At 40.3% G+C, this 19,997-nt stretch overlaps 1 protein-coding gene across 17 annotated transcripts in view; it reads right to left on the bottom strand.

The window, feature by feature from the left end:
* The window catches only part of LOC138491330 (E3 ubiquitin-protein ligase TRIM15-like), a 362,853-nt gene that overhangs the window by 77,760 nt on the left and 265,096 nt on the right, over positions 1 to 19,997 (bottom strand). For all 17 annotated transcript variants that reach the window (XM_069617789.1, XM_069617794.1, XM_069617791.1 and 14 more), the window contains one exon: positions 1,840 to 1,860. In XM_069617789.1, the coding sequence (XP_069473890.1) occupies positions 1,840 to 1,860 (21 nt within the window). The remainder of the gene's footprint in view (positions 1 to 1,839; positions 1,861 to 19,997) is intronic.

Genomic DNA, 19,997 nt, shown 5'->3' with positions numbered 1-19,997 from the left:
CCTGTTAGGACCGTTTTAACATTACTGGCTATATGACATTTGACACCCCACCCCGTTTTCCAGATTTCAGCAAAAGTCAATATTTGTTTGTGAGCTTGGTGAAGCATTGTTCCTTATAAAATGCCACATCGTTTCACCAATCTGCAGCAAATGTTGCATAGTTACCTGTTAGGACCATCCCTACATTACTAGCTACATGCCATTTCAACATCTCACCTCTTTCCTGGATTTCAGCACCTTCTCACATGAGACATTTGTGAGAAATCGCGCAAACATCAATGTGGTCCTGATACGAGGAACAAAACTCGAGGTCCAGGCATTAGGATGCTCAGTTTCCAAGATATTTGTACTGCAAAGAACTGTACCACTCCAGGGTGAGGCAACAGGTGGGTATAGAGCACAGAAGGTCCCAGTATGAAGTAGCACACTAGCTCTCCCCTCGCCCCAAAGTCTGCTCTGGGTTATGTCAGCCAGCCACACGTGCCCACCATTCTTAGTGCAGTTTACATCAGCGTGCAAAGCACATAAACCGATAAGCGAATTGGAACAGTGACCTAGAGGATCAGCGTTATCATGTCTGTCTACGGAACCCATCCGAAGAATGGGTACTTCTGCAAGTCTTCTATATTTATGAATGTGAGAATGTGTGGGTTTGTTTGTGGCATGGCAAACCATTTTTCCTTAAACAATTCCACACCGTTTCAACAATCTGCAACATATTTTTCATAGTAACCTGTTAGGACCCGGCAGACACTTTATTTATTTATTTGTTTAATTATAAAGCACAGGAGCCTGCAGGAATCAGGGGGCAAAGGAGCGGGAGGGTCAATTCATGTACAGAGGGTCAGCTCAGAGAGTCATTCAAAGAACACTGTTTTCAATCTTTTCCTAAACATTGTGGGGTTTCTGTCTGCACACAGATCCTTCGGAAGACTATTCCATAGTCGTGCAGCTTGCACTTGAAATGGCCTGGCCAGGCACTTCACCCATTTGCTCTTAGGGATGACCAAGCGAATAGAGTCACCTCTTCGAGCAGGAGACACTAACAGAGTCATTCAAATATATTGGTGCTTTGCCATAAAGACATTTATGCACCATGGTGCAAACTTTAAAATAGATCCTGGCCTCCACTGAAAGCCAGGGTAGGTTTTTCCGGTGCATTGAAATTTGCTCCCGCCCTGGGATAATTTTTATGATGTGCACTGCATCATTTTGCAAGATTTCAAGTTTATGTAGGCAGCCTTTCCTGCACCAGCCAATAATGCACTGTAATAGTGTATTTCTGGCATAATCAGAGCATGATGAAAAAAAAAAAAACGAATCACTGGAAGTGTTTTATATGTGCCTGCTTCTAGTCTCTATAATGAATTACCTACATTTCTTAAACAAAATCCCAATCTGGATTTATTTATAATTCCTTGATATTTGGTTATTCCACCATTAACCTCCCCCTCCTTTCCAGATTATACCCTTCATTGCAATTTAATGGCAGAATAAGCCACTAGTTGGGGTGCAAATGCTCTACAAGAGCGCTATCCATTTTGAAGCGCAGCCATTTTGATTACAGATAACATATCGTACACTTCAATCAGTTTCTGATACCCTTTCTGCTAGAATGCAGCATGTGAGATAACTCAGCGAGGCCAGTGCTCACCGCTGTAGTTTCAAGCTCGACAAATAGAGCACAATTAAACTGAGTAATTGCGGTTCCTTGCATTCTACAGTGCTAAGAAATGGATAACTGTGGTGACAAGCAATACATGAAAACAAATGATTTCATATCCAATATCCAAAGTAAGAGGTTACTTGCATTTTGTTATTTGAATGGACACTGCTTACCTTTAACGTTGGTTTTAGTATCTGAAAAAAGGAAAGTAAAATAGGTAGTTTATGGGTCACTTTTTAAGATAGTGATTAGGTAATAATATCAACTATGATCGACTGACTATTATGAGCATTTTTCAGGGGCTGTTCCTTAGTACATATATGTGCAGTTTAACAAAAGGATGATTTCATGAAGGAACATACTGTGCAAACCGCTAAAACATAGGCCAACCATCAAATCAATGTATTTAAAAGGCATTCTTTGTACAGAATTAAAGACTGCAGCTGATATTAAAAAGGGAACGTCTGGTGTAAAGGTTGCTTTAGGACTAGAAGAAATGGACATGCAAAGAAAATTACTTGATGCGGAGTTTCAGTTTTTCTTTCTTTAAAACTACAAAAAATGTATCTTTGGACAGACAGATATGGTGCTGTAGAGTTTCCAAAATATGGGTTTCCTTTTAAAATTCCGCAAGCCACAAAATTCCAATTGCTAATCCTTCTTTCTGAACTCGTGTAAATACTTCCTCATCACCTGAGGGGTAGACAACAATTTTAGGGTTCATTTCAAGCGAGTGAAAAACACACACAGCTTTGCAGATGTTCCTGCAGTCAGGCTCACGCTGGATGTTGAAGGTGAATGCACTAACTATGATAGTGGCAATGACAGTCCTCATTTGCATTTAATTTTTTATATTTCGTTTTAGTGGCTATCAATATGCATATTTAAGCATTAATAATACCATGATTTGGAGTGACTCACGAGTCAGTATGGGGTTACTCGATATGTATAGTCAGGCAGTCAGTAACTTTATTTCGACCATAGGACCATACTAGTACACACAAACGCATACAACTAAATAACTACATCCTTCCATGTGATAATTTAAGAGTTACAACCTCAAAGCCCCGCGGCCCAGCTATTAAACAACAAGTCTGTAACACATTTAAGTTCTCCTCCAGTCTGCTGTGGACTGTAGGAGTAGGGGCTCCAAATTGTAACAGGTTCATCATTTCAGCTTGTACGTATTAGCGTGGGTTGGGGCCCAGGGTGTGGAACTCATTACTGGACTCAAGAATATGAGTCCCAGTAAGAATTGAATAGATGCCAATGCACAGAGCACATTATTGAAATTGCACCTTGCTTCAGGATGATATTTCAATGAACTGAGCTGCATCAAATATAATGCTAACATAAATTAACATACTAATTAACCCAATCCCAGTTAACATGTAACTGAACCCCTTAATAACATATAGCGCAAATTAGTCCATGATGAAATAAGCTGCATGCGGATTGGGAAAATGCGTGCTGTGCTGGAAATGGGAATTTAAATTGCAGGCTGAATCTGCGCTGGGTGATAAACTAGGTCTTACTGTGTTTTCCTTCAAAGTGTATTTCTCTAGCTAAGTTCCACGAGGCCAAGGACAGTTGGCAAGGCTTTGCACAGATAAAGCACTGAGAGCTATTACAAGAAGAAAGGTACTTGTACTATGAAGTACAACGTGAGCATAAGTGTCTCTCTGTGTAATTTGCATATTTGTATTTTACGATAAAACACGGATTCAAAAGTAACTTAGTCTCATGATATGTACTCCACATTCAGGGCCTGATTCTTAACTTGGCACAGTGAATGTACTAAAGAGCACAATTCACAATGCCAAATCAGGGCACCCAGGCTCCACCAGTATTCTCAAGTGGGCCTGGGCATCCTCGTAGTGCAAAACAGTGCACCTTCAGCATTGCACCTGTTTTTGTCATAACGGGCACAATCCTGAAATCTCGGCAGCATTTTTATAAAATAACGGCATATTTGTTATTTTACAAAACTACTGCCGAGATCACAGGCGTATATGAACACTTTCAGATGCATCAAAGTAAGCAGCTTCAACGATGCAGGATACAACGTTAAAGCTGCTTACTTTGGTGCATTTGAAATTGTTCATATATTCCCTGCACTGCAAAAAGGCTTGTTGTGGCACTCCTCCAGAATAACAGCACCAAAATTATACTGTATATGTGTGTGACTTTAGCGCACATATAAAACTGGAATAGTGCCACAAGAATTCCAGTCTAAAGAGGCAGGTAACGAATGTGGCGGTTACTAGGTTGGTTTCCAACCCATCCTAGCAACCGCCATATGTATTCTGAAAGTGGCGCATTCCTACAGACTTCGGAAGAATGTGCCACCTTCAGAATAGGTCTTGTTAACCTTTTTTGGTACAAACACCAGTTGAGAATCAGGCCCTCAGCCCCTTTTATTTGACATGCATACGGAGACAGAGGTGTGGTAAGAAATATCCCCAAAGTAAAGTAGTTGCCATGTGCTGTTTATCTAGAGAGATTGAATGAATGTGCAGTATTTCAATTGCATGCTTTACAATTGTTGAAAATCAGCCAAAAGGGCGTAGTATGGTATTGTACATAAGGTACCACAGGAGTGCATGAGCCATCCAGGCAGAGTGTGTCAAGTCCAGTATTTTGTTTGTTGTTAGTGACCCTGGTAAAAATAATTATCAGGCAGTATTATGAAATCAGTTTCACCACTATAAAAATACCCCAGCAGATTACCACAATATATTACCAAGGATTATAAAATACCATTAAATACCACCATATTATAAAATACCACAAAGTAATAGATATAACCCCAAAATATATCCAACACATTTGCTGCGTTGGCCTTTGGGAAACTTGAAACAGTTACTGGGTGTGGCCTTGCATTCTAAAGCATAAACATATTGTGCACTCATTAATTGAATTAGTGATGTGAAGTAGTGCAGTACAGTGCTAATCTGACTCTCATTATTGTGCCATTGGTAATACTCACACCATGTTCCAAATCCAGGCTGAGTTATCTGAACTGGTAAACACTCTTGAGGCAAAGTCTTATGTCTGTGCAGTTTGGTCCTCAGAACATATGACAATATGGAAAGACAGAATTACCACAGAGGTAGAACAGGAGGCATTTGAACATATTTTTGTTGAAGGAAGCATTGAGCAGGTGTGCCTTCCTAGCTATTACTGGAAGAAAATGACAAATGGGCCAAAGCCCTTAATCAGTATCAGACACAAATCAATGAATTGCAAGCAATAATGCATAAGGTCAGGGATGATCATTCTGATCTCTGTCATGATGCAGAACAGCTTCATGTAATATGCAAGAACTTAGAACAGCAAATATTTAGTTTCAAGTCTCAGGCAAGGCGACAAGGCACTACATTTTATGGAACCAAACTCAATCACAGTTATGGCTAAGAAAACAATGTACCAATAGCTGGCCCTGTGGCAAGACCAGGTTATAACCAAATGGTGGGGTCTGAATCACTGACAAATGCTCACACACATTCCTGCCCACAAGAGAAGAGGAATGAATGACAAAATGACACACACCTGAATCCACCAGGAAGTCCTATAAAAATTATGAAATCTATCAAGACTTCGATTAAACCATTCAAAAAGGGAGGCGATTGTGGCATGGAAGACCATTTAGAAACTGTTCACAATATATTTAAAGCCCTCCAGATACCTAGTGAACACTATAGACAGTACTTTCACATAACTCTAGATTCAGCAGCTGCTAGTGTCATTTGTGGTCTCAATGAACAGGAAAATGTGTCATGGGCGGACTTTGAGAAAGAGGTTAGACATCAATTCTCACCTTATCAATCTATACAGGATGCCAAAAAAGCAGCTTATTCTATGATGGCAAAGCCAGATATGTCCCCTCGCCCATACCTTCAAAATTTGAAAACAGCATTTTCACGCTTTGATGTGGCCTTTAACCCTAACTCTGTAGAATTTAAGACAGCATACATTTATGGACTCCAAAAAGAAATTGTATCACAGTTAATTCATGAATTTGACTGGGAAAACCACTAGAATGGATATTAGAACAGGGGTCCAAACTATATGAAGTGATATTTGGTCAAAGAGAAGAAGAACCTAAGAATAAGGAGACAAAACCGAAATCTAAAGAACCCGCGCCAGTGATTCTGGAGGTAAAATCTGTAAAGAAGCCACTAGAATCAGCCCAAACTCAGGCAAGAAACAACATAACATCTAGCCAAAGGGGCAAGCATCCAGAGAGGACTCCACTGTAAACTCCTTTCTTCCAATCCATTGATCCCAGCATTAGGGTTTCTTACATCAGCCCTAGATATTTGTGTTATTCTGCCAGAGTGGGATTTTGCCACGATATGCCAGGCCTACATAACATTCCAAATCAAATGTACAATGCCCCATACCAGACACAAGGGTCTCAAAGCTGATTTGACCATAATACAATGGTACACGGCCACCAAGAAAGACCAAGATATGTGGATAGATTCATTGAAAATGGAAACCAGCATGGTCAAAGGATGGTCACTCTGCGTTCTCCACCTCCTGAGTCACATGAATTCAGAGGTAACACACATCGAAATCAATATCCTGAGAGGTACCAGGACAGGCCTAATCAGGGTGAATTTAATCATTACTGGCCCAGGCCTTAAAGAGAGGAATCCAGAGACATGTACAGGTTTCAATGCTTAGAGGCCGAAGTCAAAATATTGCCTGAACAGATAGGAAGGTTGTGTGCAGTTTAAAAGCAACAGCCAAGTGAAGGTGCAGAAGGTCATAGGAGTGATCTTGTGCGTTCTGACAATAAGTGACTGGTTAATACTTTCTGCACTGATGAAAACTCAAATGCTTATGAATCACCTTTGAATAACAGTTTTGAATTGTTTAATGAATTAAAAATAAGAAAACAAACAAATTAAAGTGGGACAGAGAATTTCAACGCACACAAAACAGGAATGTGGTTCAATTCAGAGTTGAACCAGACTATTCAGGTGTGTGGAAATGAAGAACAAAAGGGGCAAAATGAACAAGAAAAATCCAAAGAACAGAGAAGCAGATAAAAAAAAAAACACAAGGCGAAGAGTTAGGATCAACAGATACATTATCCTCACTTGATACTGTTAATACCCAGACACAGGAAAGAGTCGCTCAAAATGAGTGTGCAGGCCAATCACCTGAGGAGTATTTTGAACCATGGATATTCCAAGGGACGGAAATGCCAGGCTGCATGCAAAACACAGATAAGTGGCATGTGCCAGAAGTTGACAGGCTGTCACGTGACACTTGTTAAAATACCCAGTCAAAAGGTTGCAGTGTAGAAATAACTGGCGCAAACCCAGACAATGAGAAAAGTACAATAAAAATTGAGGTGTGGACACCAGTGGTCCCAAGTCAGATGGGCCGTCAGTGGCTACACTCCAAATGGGTTCTGACCCTAGGAGAATAGACAAAGAAATTGAAAATGAAGTGGGCAAAAAGGAGGGAAAGATATCATTTCATATGCCCATTTGCCTAGCGAAGAGTAAAATGTGCTAAGGAAAGTAAGACGAGAAATCTGCAAAAATGCACACTTTTTATGCATGCTAGAAGAGATTGAAGATAGGTGCTATGCTCCTATTGCTATTGAAGGAAAATGTAATGCATTTGTAATGATTGATAGAGGTGTCAAAGCAACAATAGTATCAAAAGGACTAGTGAAAAGTATCAATGAAGAGAGATCCCCACAAAATCATATAAAGGTGAGGTAAAACAAGCGTCACTGTCATTCTCATGTGTCAGGATGAAATGCAAGAGAAAAAGAGAAGCAGTCTTTGGAGATTTCTTTGGACCCCAAGAAAAATAGCAAACAGAAATAGATGAAAACACATTGCGTTTGTATACAAATGAAGAAAAACGCATACCAAATGTCACTCCAGAGGTAAATAGAGAAAAGCACATTTCAGGTATCTCAGAAATACACATGGGAGATGGGCAGCCATGGATTCCTATCCATGTCAATGGGTATCCTGAAATTATTGAAGGCACTTTGGCACTTAAACATGAAAGGAGTTTCATTAATGAAAAGGTACTCCAAAAAATAATTGACAGGGAGGATATCCCAAAGTTCAGAATAAAGAATCAACACATTTTTGGCCTAGATGACCCTGAGTTGGGACAAAGATTGTAGGAAGATGCATGTTAAAGATTACTATTGGTTCTAAGAGTATTCATTGCAATGTGTGGATCATGAGCAGGGCATGGGAAATGACATCATGCAGTGACATCAATGATATCATGCACAGGATGTGTATGGTATTAGACTTACTAAATCAAAAGGGTAAGACCAGGTTGGGTGGAGCTGCACTTGAATTTGAAGACAAAAGACAGGCTTAGCATTGTGCCCAGATAACACTATATGCAGTTGAACTGCAGGTGAATAAGGATGTTACTATTCCCACATTCACCAGACAAATTACAATAGCATTAAAATACCTAAAGGGGCAACAGATAAAGGGTTCTGATTGTTGTATGCCTAAATGAAACCATATGGCAGCAAGGGTTAGAATGCAAATATACACCACTGATAGAGATTGGGGATGGACCCATTCAAATCCTGGTGGACAATAAAAGAGATCAAGTCATTCATTTGGAAGAGAATTCAGCAATAGGAATGGCAATACAGAAGTCTCAATATACTGCCGATTTCAGTAACCCAGTGATTGGAAACAATCCTGAAAGCTATGCGACTGCACAGGGTGAGTTGCCAGAATCATTGGGGTTTAAACCTAAATTAATCTTTAAAGTTCAGTCTGTATACTCTAATGAGCCAAGTGAAATAGTGTGCTGTCATCAAGATGATTGTATTTTATTCAAATTAATTGAATCCAAAGGAGAAAAGCAGCATATTGAAATGGAGGTCAATATTACAACATATTTGAGTGTAGCGACCCTCCAAAAGAAACTGCCACATGATTAGAGTTAAGTACAGAGGTTCCTCCTTTGGAGGACTTCCCAGAGTTTTCTAAAATGGTAGAGGAGCAAATTCAAAATGCAGATGCTTGCACAAGCGAAGAAGAAAAAGACCAATTGAGAAAAATATGTATTGATTTCAAACAGGTTTTTGCCAAAGATGCCTATGCTTGTGGGTTGACCAATTTGCATGTTGCCACACTACCAGAAGGAGATGATAGGGAGCCAGTATTTGTGCGACAATTTAGGTTACCCCAGGCAGGTTTGGAATCACTAGCTGAAATAATAAAAAATCGAGAATCTAGAGGAATCATTAGGCCTATTCAGAGTACATAAAATACCCCTATATTAGGTGTGCTAAAACCTAATGGGCAGTAGCACTTTTGTGCAGATCTATGAGAATTGAACAAAAAAGGTATCTGTTTTAAGGTGGCCCATTCCATGTATTGATCAGGGTCTTGCACAGGTTCATGCGTCAAAGGTGTTTAACACATTAGACCTTACATCTGGATACTGGTGTGTGCCACTAGCTGAAGATATTCAAAATTTGTTTGCATTTTCTTTTGACAAATCACAGTATGCATGGTCCCGGACCCCTTTTGGGTATATCAATAGTGGGAGTGAGTTTGGGAGATTCCTGAGCAAGGCACTCCCAGATGCAGCTGAAAGGGGGACAATAGTTTAAGTGGATGATGTGCTAATCAAAAATGAAGATCTGAAAAGTCACTTCAACGAGATTAGACATATGTCCAGTCAGCTACAGAAGGCAGGGGCAAAAGTATCTTTACAGTAAGCAAAGTGGCGTAGAAAAAAGGTAGACTTTCTAGGTCATGAGGTGACAGAACATGGGTAAAACTCACAAAAGAAAAAGGTGGAGGCGATTGATAAACTAAAAGTTCCCACTAAAATGAAACGTTTAAAGGGTTTGTTAGGAATGACAAGTTACAACAGGAAATGTATTTAGAATTATGTAGCGATTACACAACCTTTAATTAGATTAATGAAGCAGGGCATGCCCTGGAAATGGGAAAAGGAACACAATGCGGCAGTAGCCAGGCTAAAAGAGTGTCTAGTGAAAGCACCATGTTTGGCATATCCAATGAAAAAACAGGATTTCTTTGTAGAAATAGGATTTACAGATCAATGCATGTCTTCAGTGTTATATCAAAACATGACACAAATAACAAAACCATTGCATATGCTAGCAAAGCATTGTTACAGGTAGAGACCAAATTTAGTGAATGGGAAAAAGCACTTCTTACCAGTGTCTGGACGTTACAATATTTCTGCCCCATAATTCAAGGGGAGCGAAACAAATCACCAGCCTCTGCAATTTTTGCAAAGTAACAGAATCTGGTCAGGAAGTTTGGCCCAGTCAAGAATTACTTCCTGGACCTTAGCACTTCAGGGATTTCCTGTAGAAGTGAAGTATGGACAAAATAAGAGGAGCCCAGTTGCTCAAGGACTAGCAGAGTTGCATGATTGCGCAGCTGTCTGTGCACCTGATGACATAGAGGTAGACGCAAGTTTGAATGAATTTGAGCAGTCTGCACACAAGGCACTCAACAAAGAAACATGTAAGGATTTACCAACTGTGTATGTAGATGGATGTGCATACCATATAGAAAATAATACAGAGCAAGAGCTTGTAGCAGGAATGGGAAAAATATGGTTTAAATGTGACAACATTCCAAGAGTAAGCATGAGGGTAGGACCCAAAAGTAGTCAAGTGGCAGAATTGGCCGCTATTTGAAGGCAATGGCTACAGCAGTAGAAAATTAACTCAAAGAAATAGTTCTAGTAGCTGATTCTTACTATGCATGAAATACTTTTGTAGAATATTTACCTGGCTGGAAAATTAAAGGCATGCTTACCTATAACAAGAAACCACTTAAACATGGCAAGATGATTACGGATATAGACATGCTTGTGTCAGGAAATGATCTGATAATCCACTGGATGAAAATACGTGGTTATTTGAAATCGCCAGGTAAGGATAAGGAGTGAAATGATAAGGCAGATCAATTAGCCAAAATTGAAGCTGTAATGGGGGAGTTGTTTCCCATTGAACACCTGGTTGGTGAAATTCAGGTAGATGCGATAACATGCTCCAAAACTCCAAAAGCATTTGAACAGCCTGTGGCACAATGGAGTTTTGATACTCCAGATCAAGACTTGATCAAAGTGCAAAAGGAAGACCTTATTCTAGGCCTATTTTATAACCATTTGCTAGACGCAGAACAAAATCCTCTGACTGAAGAGGACTGCAAAGTGAAAGAGGAATTGAGAGTGCTATTAAAAAACAAAAAGAGAATTAGATTTCAAGACAGACTGATGATTAGTGAATCTGTGACAGGCCAAATCCAATGGGTAGGGCCTTTGTCATTTCAGGGATTGATGTTACATCATGCCCACAATGTCATAACTGTAGGACACAGAGGTTCAAAAAAAACTTTGGCGGTTTTAAAATATTACACCTATTGGCCACACATGTCCCAAGATGTTGAGCTCTTCACCAGAGGGTGTTTAGTGTGTACACAGTTTCAACCTGCATCACTGACTCATAGAGCACCATTTATGAAAAGGGGCTTCACGCTCCCATGGTCTGATTTACAAGTCGACTATGTCGCGCCCGTGAGAAGATCAGCAACGGACACAAAGCTGACAGTAACTTGTCTAATGTCCAAATGGGTGGAGTGCATTCCACCTCCAGACTGCAGTGCACAAATGGCAGCCACTTTACTGGTAAATCATATTTTTTCAAGATTTGATTTACCTCAAAGAATAGAGTTAGACCATGGAAGTAATTTCACCAGTGCATTAATGACAAAAATATGGCTAATCTTGGGTGTGAAGTGAAAGCTACACATTTCTTACTGACTCTCCTCTTCAGGGCGAGTAGAACGGTGTAGTAGATCGATAGCTAATATGTTGAAAATGTTTGTAGAAGGATCTAGTTGGGATTTGCGGCTTCCATTGGTACTAATGGCTATCAAGTTGATGCCCTCTAAATCAACAAACCTCAGTCCTCATGAAATATTGACAGGAAGGAAAATGGTTCTGCCGCAACATTTACTTTACAGAAAAAATGAACTGGTGCTTATAAATGCATCTACAATTCATGAATATGTGGAAGAATTGCGAAAGCACTTGCAATATGCATTTGGATTTGCACAGCAAAATTTGGAAAAGGTCGCTGACGGTGCAAAGACATATTATGATAGGAAGGCATCTGTGAGAAAATATAAAATAGGAGACCAGGTATAAAAGTTTAATTTCGGGAAGGGGAAACATACAATCTCTAAATTCCTTGCAGCATGGCAAGGGCCATATAGAATTGTTGATAAGGTTTCACCTGTGATCTACAGAATTGTTAAAAGAGAGGGAGAATTAACAGTGGAATAGTTTGTCCATGTTAATCAAATTAAGCTCTTTCACCCGAAACATGAGGTGAAAAGACTAGAGCAAGTTGAAATTAGCAGGGAGTAAAAAATAAAAAAAACATTTGCCATAGCAAGTGGTTAGGTGTAAATAGTGCAAAGATATCAAATGGAGATTGAAAGTGGTAAAAAGAAAATACACATTTCAAGTTGGTGAAGAAAAATACAAATAGACAAATAATAGAAAGGAGTGTTGTGGTTAAGGCTGTTATATGAAAAATACCATGTGATATTAGTGTGATTACTTTATGTTGTTTTCAGTAGTCATTCGGAAAATATCATGGCTGCATGGCATTTTACTTCTTTAATTTGTATTTGTGTGCATAACAAAATTTGGTTTCTGATGCTCCAGTGAGAAAGGAAAACTAAAAGGTTTGCTTGATACTTAAGTTGTCTTTTCTTTTTAATCTAGAAAAATAATTGTTTTCCTGTCAGCGCCGGATCCCTGGAGCATCCCACTGGATTGGAGACCCTGAAAAGCCCCATGGACTGAAGAAGGGGGTGAAAATGATGATCCCAAAAGATGTGGAGATGATGACTCCAAAAGAAGTCCCACAAAGTCCCGGAATGGAGGAGTTCCACCAAGAACGGTTTTCTGTGTGATTTCTATTTTTATCACAAACTATTTTATACAGACTATTATTTACAGAGACTATTTGTATAATAGACTATTTTTTATCACAAATTGATTCTTATCACAAACATATTTTTGTTTACTGGTTTTTACATTTGACTGAAGACATTGGCACAGTTTTTGCATTTATTTTTTCTGAAAATTATTATGCTTTCCTCTAATGTTTGATGAAAAAAAGAAGATACAAAGGTAAAAAAATAAACAAAAAAATTGATTACCAATTAAAAAAAGATAAAAGATAAAGGTGATCAAGAGATAAAAAAGATTTTTAAAAAAGAAATTCAAGACAAAAAGAACAGATCACCAATAAAAAAAGATAAACAGATAAAGGCGAAAGGCGATCAAGCGATAAAAAATAAATAAAAAAGAGACACATTAAGATTTTGTTTCTTTCTTTTGCTCAAGACTCATAATTCTTTTGCTCAAGACTAGAAATGTATACATAATGTTTCTTGTGTATGAGTTTTGCCATTTGCATATTATTTATTTTCGACTATTAAGATGTGATTATTGGGAGAAGCACATGTGTTTAGAGCGTATGTGTTTGTTTTTCCTGCAGTGATTTTTGTAACTGAACCCCTTACTAACATTTAGTGCAAATTAGTCCATAATTAAATAAGCTGAATGCAGATTGGGAAAATTCATGATGCGTTGGATATGGGAATTTAAACGTGCAGGCTGAATCTGCGCTGGGTGATAAACAAAAAAAAAAGTGAAGATCTGGTCTGCTGAAAACAGGGAATTGTATTAGAGCAGGAAGCGCAAGAGAGATGTATCATTTTGCCATTTCAGCGGAATCATCTGCTCAAGGGGAGGTGTTTTCCTTGATTGACAAAGTGTTTTGACAAAAAGGGTTTTGAGACAGACTAGCATTCATTCCTCTTCGGGCGCTGGGAGACGAAGGAGCAGAGGGCTGGCTAGGCAGATGGAGTTCAGTGCTGGCAAGCTGTCTGATGCTGAAGTTGTCCTTATGTGGGATGATCATGTGTGAGGCAGGCGGAAAGATTGGGGAAGATTTCCATGCCAATATGAATCAGAAATACAGGGTAACAAATCTAGGTAAATATGAAGTTATGTGAGGGGCTGCTGTTGTGAATGAGACCAGGTAGCCCAGGTTAAGTAGTTCACTTCATTTTGGGTGATGTCTATTTGTAATGTGCATGTAATACTGCGTTTATATTTCTCAACGTCTTACTGTGCTTTTTTTTCAATGTGTATTTCTCTTGAAAAGTTCCACGATGCCAAGGACAGTTGGTAGGGCTTTGCTCAGATAAAGCGCTGAAAGCTATTACAAGAAGAAATGTACTTGCACTAAGAAATACAATGGGAGCATAAGTGTCTCTGTGTGCAATTTGCATATTTCTATTTTACAATAAAAAACAGATTAAAAAGTAACTTAGTCTCGTGAAATTTAGGATCCAATAACTAATAATGTTTGTACTCCAGAATGTGTGGCCCAACTCTGCATGATGAAGTTGATTTAAATAAACAGAAAGACCTCGGGTTCTCATGCTGGGCTACATCTTGTTTCTGAAACACACACTTATCATCACCTTCACTGCCATGAGAAAGAAAGAAAGAAAGAAAGAAGGAAAGAAAGAAAGAAAGAAAGAAAGAAAGAAAGAAAGAAAGAAAGAAAGAAAGAAAGAAAGAAAGAAAGAAAGAAGGAAAGAAAGAAAGAAAGAAAAAGAAAGATTGCGCTAGAGTCTATGGCACACATGGGTTTGCCAACGAAAATCAGTAACCTGTTGGCCAGCACCGATGTGGAACTTCCATTGAGGCCACTACCAGCCAAGATCACATTAACACAGCTATCAATGTCGCAGTTGCATGTGGAAGGAGTGCAAGGGCAAAGCCTGGAAAAAAGGCTGGTGGTGCAAAATCCAAATTCCCTCTCACCCCTGTTTATATTGATCTTTTTCTTTGGAATTACTCACGTTGCATTGTTTGGGGCCTTTTTCAAGCAGATGTGGGTCCAAGGATTGGCCAGGATTGCATCTACCACACCTTTCCACCAAAATGTCCCCTTCCAAACTCCTCATTATCATGATGTGTTATTGGGCTCACTCCTCTCCATGTGCATTATTCTTTGTTCTTACTCTTGGGACAAGGGTGAGCTAAAGGTCAGGTTCAAAAGTAATGGCAGCCACACAGATCTGCAACTTTCTCCCCTCCACAGCCCATAATTCCTTTCCCCATCACTCCATAAATGTCATGCTGTGTTATTGTATGTTAAAGAATGTTTATACTGTGCCTATGACCACCATACCGGTCTTACGGTGCTGAAGATTGTCTGGACAGTCTGGTTACCCTGAGCCCCACACAGGGTAAAAAGACTGTGGTCTGTGGTAAGGGCCGTGTTAGATTCCAGGGTAAACGGGAGTACAACAGAGATGAAAAGAAAAGCAACTGGACCAAGGTAAAGGTTTTTGTGTAATCAATGAAAGTTGACCGAATTAATGCTGATAAAGAAATGGGGGAAGAAGACCTTCCTGAGATGACATCAATTTTCTGTGAGGGGGGTTTCTAAGTGCAACTGGCATTAGCCAGTGCATGGTTGTGCTCAAGGATGACCTTTAAGAGTAGAGGCATCTTTGCCAGATGAGGCTTTTAATACTTTTTAACTAGAGGGTGAGGGGGGTGATACTTTCCAAATCGGGCTGGGTGGTCATCTGGGGGCACCAAACCAACTAACAGATGTGCTACCACCAATAGCTGGCCTTGTACAGGTGAATGTGGGGAACACAAAAGGGAAAGAGAGAAGAGATCCTTCAAGTGCCATATCTGCTCAGCGATTAGATGAAGGATGAGATTGAATGATCCATTTTGTGAGATGTGCAAAAATGCAGTGGAATAATGGAGGGAGACTATCAACTTATTTGAGAAACGTACCGACTATAATAGAAACATAATCCACGAATTCCCTATCCACGTTGTTTTATGGAGCAGAGGAGAGAGTTTCTTGTATATAATCCAGCAGACAGATGCATCCAGAGTGTCCAACTGCTATTTTAAGCCACCTGCAAGCAGCACCACACAACATTTTATGGAGACAAACAACATATTATGCCTAATTGGACAAACTACCATGTCATGGTACAATGGCCACATGTTAACTTCTACTAGACTCACGATTGTGCTGTGCTTATAGGTGACTAACACTGGTAATGACAAGCAATTGAGCAAAACATTAATACAAAGGGGAAGACAGCTCTGGGCCTTCCGTAAACAAATGAGCTGATGTGAAAACGTGCCGATCCCAAGAAATGTGGTACATATGTTAGTAATGATTAATAAAAAAACTTTAAAAAAGTAAGTCTGCGCAAATACAAACACAATACAATGCAATATTAAAGGAGCATTCAAGAATCTATGCGTGCATGTAATACGGTTATGCCACAGATAAAACAAATACATAACCCCATAATTTGGGTCTACCTGGTCTGTCATGAAGATGAGTTTTTGGTCTGTCATGAAGATGAGTTTTGGGTTCCAGGCCAGTGAGTGAGTCAGGCTCTTTAGGAACAATATGTGGAGTTGGATGTGGAGAAGGATGAGCCAGTGAAGGGAATCCTTATGCCAGTGGTATTGGCTCTGCCAGAGGAGGACTGGCATCCAACACTTGACTTAATGCAAGGGCATAGCATTGTATTAGCGGATCCCATAGAGTTGTCACTGGATAATGCCTAAACCAACTTTGCATATGGAGAGGAGATAGTGATAATGCAGATGGAGTGTGCTGCTTATGAGTTGGGCTGCCTTCAATCAAATGAGTGGAGGCTGCAGGTGTAAGTGCAGGTGGAGACAGAAGAGAACATAGTGGATGAAACTGGTATGGTTCCTAGCAGATGTCTCAGAAGAAGGTTGAGGCTTGGGCATTTGCACTTGTGCATGCTCTTTGAGAGGGTTCCAGGCAGGCAAAGGCATTTCTTGTCAACTGTCAGACGGTACAGGGACCATCTCAGGCCCAGGCAGTGCCTGCTAACTTATGGCCCTGCGGACACGTTAGTTTTCCAGAGAGGAAAACTGTGAGGGGGCAGGAATACACTTCGATATGTATCCTTTGCCACACCCCAGTGAAGTGGGCTACACCAAGGAAGGCGTTCTCCCTGGTGACCACTGCAATGATCAACCACATGAAATGGAAGCATGGTCTAGACTAGTTCTTCAAAGAGGTTAGCTTTAAATGACCGCTATTCAACTTCACTCTCCAGCTATGATAATGGCTATTGAAACACACTGCCCCTGCAGCAGCATAATCATCATGGACATTACGCACATGTGGTGGTTTGGACCGGCCCGGGATGTGGCGTGCCCTGTGCTTTGTTAAGGAGGTTGGGGGGGGTCCCACAGCATGGCTCACAGGGGAGCTGCCAAATTGTGTGCTGGGTCTGACAAAGGGGTTTTGTGCAGTGCGCGCCTTGCAGTCTGCCAGCGAGCCCCTGAGTGACAAGCAACTCATGGGTGTTTTCAATTTTAAATAACTCTGGTGCTATGAATTTATGTGTGCAGCAATGATATTACATTAAAATGTTTTTTTTTTGTTAAAGTCCCCTGGCACACAGTATTACGTTTAGATAATAAACACTATGGGGGCGGGGCGATCGTGGGTATATTGAAAGAACCGTTCCCAGGTATTATACTCCAGCAAAGATAACATTATCAGGATCACTCCCCTCCATCTAATAGGTTTCTCCTATCGTAGTGGCAGATTAATCATATGTACATTTATAACCAGGGAATTTTGTTGATACTAAATCCTGGTCAATGATTTCATTTCAAACCTTGCTCGTGCAGCATTTTTATCCTGCTTAAACAGCAGCGCACACCTCCTCAGGTCAGTGCTTTGTTGGCTTGTTTAACACAGCAACACCACAGATAACACATACTTCTGTGTCCATTTATCTATAGATGTTTTATACATTAGCTGTAGCATGCATTACAGATTTCACTTACCCTGTTAGAAATGCTGCATTATGTATCTTTTACATACAGACCCCACGTCCAATCTGGAAAATGGCATTCCCCAAATGTGTAATCGTGGACAAATCATGCCTCCCTCTGTGCCTCGTTTATTATATCTGGCTGAAATGAGAGCACCTGGAAACATGGGTGCTAGATGCATCTAAAAAATCTGAAGGTCATTTGCCATCACTTCCTGTGATGTCACTTGGGGGTGGGGTCAAATTACATCACTTCCTGTGATGTCATCAGGGAGTCAAGGGTAATGCGATGCCCCTTCCACTACCTCTGGCATTTTGGTGAAATGATATCCCTGGCAACAGATTAGTTAGGCATGGCTTGTTTTGAACATTCTGCTTTGTTACTTCTGTGATTTTGAAATGTTGACATAACTGATGAACATTGGCAGATGGTACGATTTCTAGCAACTGTTTAGATGTTTGCATATAAAAGAACACGAATGCAGTTAATGTCATTGGTAAGAAATGCACCACCGTTGTTGTACTCTCATCACCAGCTGGGACCAATAGAGTAGTCAAAAATGCAAATTTTTGATGCTCCTGTTTACATGCGCAAACTGACAAACATGTCCACGGGTACCACTGTGCGCCATGTTGAATGGATGCTCTCTAGCCATTAATCTGGTTATGATATAGAGGAGTCAGTAATCGAGAAAATAATGGTTGCAGCACAAATGTTAATAGTATCTATAACTAATGATTCTGCTCAACTCCGGTAAACCACTAGGGTTGGGGCATAAAAGCAGCAACATTTTCCGGGGTGGGGGGGCATTAACAATATGCACTGGAGGTGGCATGGCATTTGACTTCTGTTGTTGCGACGACAGAGGTAGAGTTCTTCTGGGATCATCCCAGACCTGTGTATGGGTGCACATTGTAGGACACAATGATTGCCCTGCTGGGATTGGCTGTAATTAGAGCAGCACATAGGGGAAATTGTGTGTGTGTGTGTGTGTGTGAACTATGGAGATCAGGGCCAGTGCACACCCTTTTTTGATGTAAATCTGGGGGTCCATCAAAGATGTGTGCTGGTGTCGGTTCTCTTCACTCTTTATATCAATGGCCTATATAAGACATTGGTGGATACAAACACAGATTATCCTAGAATCGGTGACAGGTCTTTTCCCCTGATGGCTTATGCCGACAATGCCATTCTCATAGCACAAACCCGCTAATGCACTTCAGAAACGGATCATTGAGTATACAGATGTTATGAATGCTGGGGATTTAAAGATAAACTGAACAGTTATCTGCTCTTCAGCTAAATCCGCTGTTTTTGCCTGTGGGCCGGGGGAAAAGTATGTTCAAATGCACATAATATGCTGACTAATGGGGAAGTCACACTGAGGGTATTTTAGTATATGTTTCTCCTTGGCAGCGTCGGGCAAAGCTCATTTAGCCAAACTTAAAATTAGAATGAGTCAGTCCCTTGGTGAATTGGCTCGCTTCATGGCTATGTGTCAGAAACAACCACTCTTGGGGATACTGAAGGTTCATGAGGCACACATGTAATGGCAGCCATTAATCATGGCGCATTATTGTTGGGCTTTCAAATTGTTCTTGAGTTACAGCTAACCAAGAATATATTTCTTAAAACACGTTTGGGTCTTCCCAGTTTGGTGCCAACACTGGCAAGGCATATGGAATTGGGGGTGAGATTTTTAGAAAATGATTGGCGCTTAGCCCCTCCTTCGCTTTGGCTGGGAATCTGGCCGAATTCCAGAGTGGCACTGACTCAGTACATTATTAGGGAAATTCTAACTGGAGATGGTTGATACAAGATTCCATGACTAAATTATATCAGATCTAACCTTCACCAGATGAACGCCCTTGCACTTTTCTTACCCTGTAGCATTTTGACTGTTGAATACAAGAATACCTACAAGAAAACCTCTGCAACCATCATTAAAGAGCAGCGTGAAATAAGGGAGCTGATAATCAATGCTAATAGAGCTCATGCTATTGTTAGTTGTGGACTCTATCCAACAGTATTTAACATTTGGCCACAAGAAATCAGATCTTTGGTTGATCACAGGAGCATGTTTCAACAGTCTTACACTGATAGCTAATACATCAAAATGGCACTGGATATTCTGAGGATTATTGTTGTCCGGTGTGTGAGTTGCCAACGGAGGATTGGTTGCATTTTATAATGTTCTGCCCTGCTTAAACCTATATAAAGAAGCAAACTATTCTTTCTATTTTAAGACAGCAAAACTCAACACAATGGCTTCCAGCTCTATATCATCTCCTCAAGGCCAAATCTCAGTCTGTGGCTTGGGCGTGCTGTCCTACTTGAGGAGGCCAATGAAAGTAAGAAAGAATTG

Source organism: Ambystoma mexicanum, chromosome 10 (genome assembly GCF_040938575.1).
Source record: "Ambystoma mexicanum isolate Mex_15411 chromosome 10, UKY_AmexF1_1, whole genome shotgun sequence".
Classification (NCBI taxonomy): domain Eukaryota; kingdom Metazoa; phylum Chordata; class Amphibia; order Caudata; family Ambystomatidae; genus Ambystoma; species Ambystoma mexicanum.
This window is presented reverse-complemented; position numbering and strand designations above follow the sequence as displayed.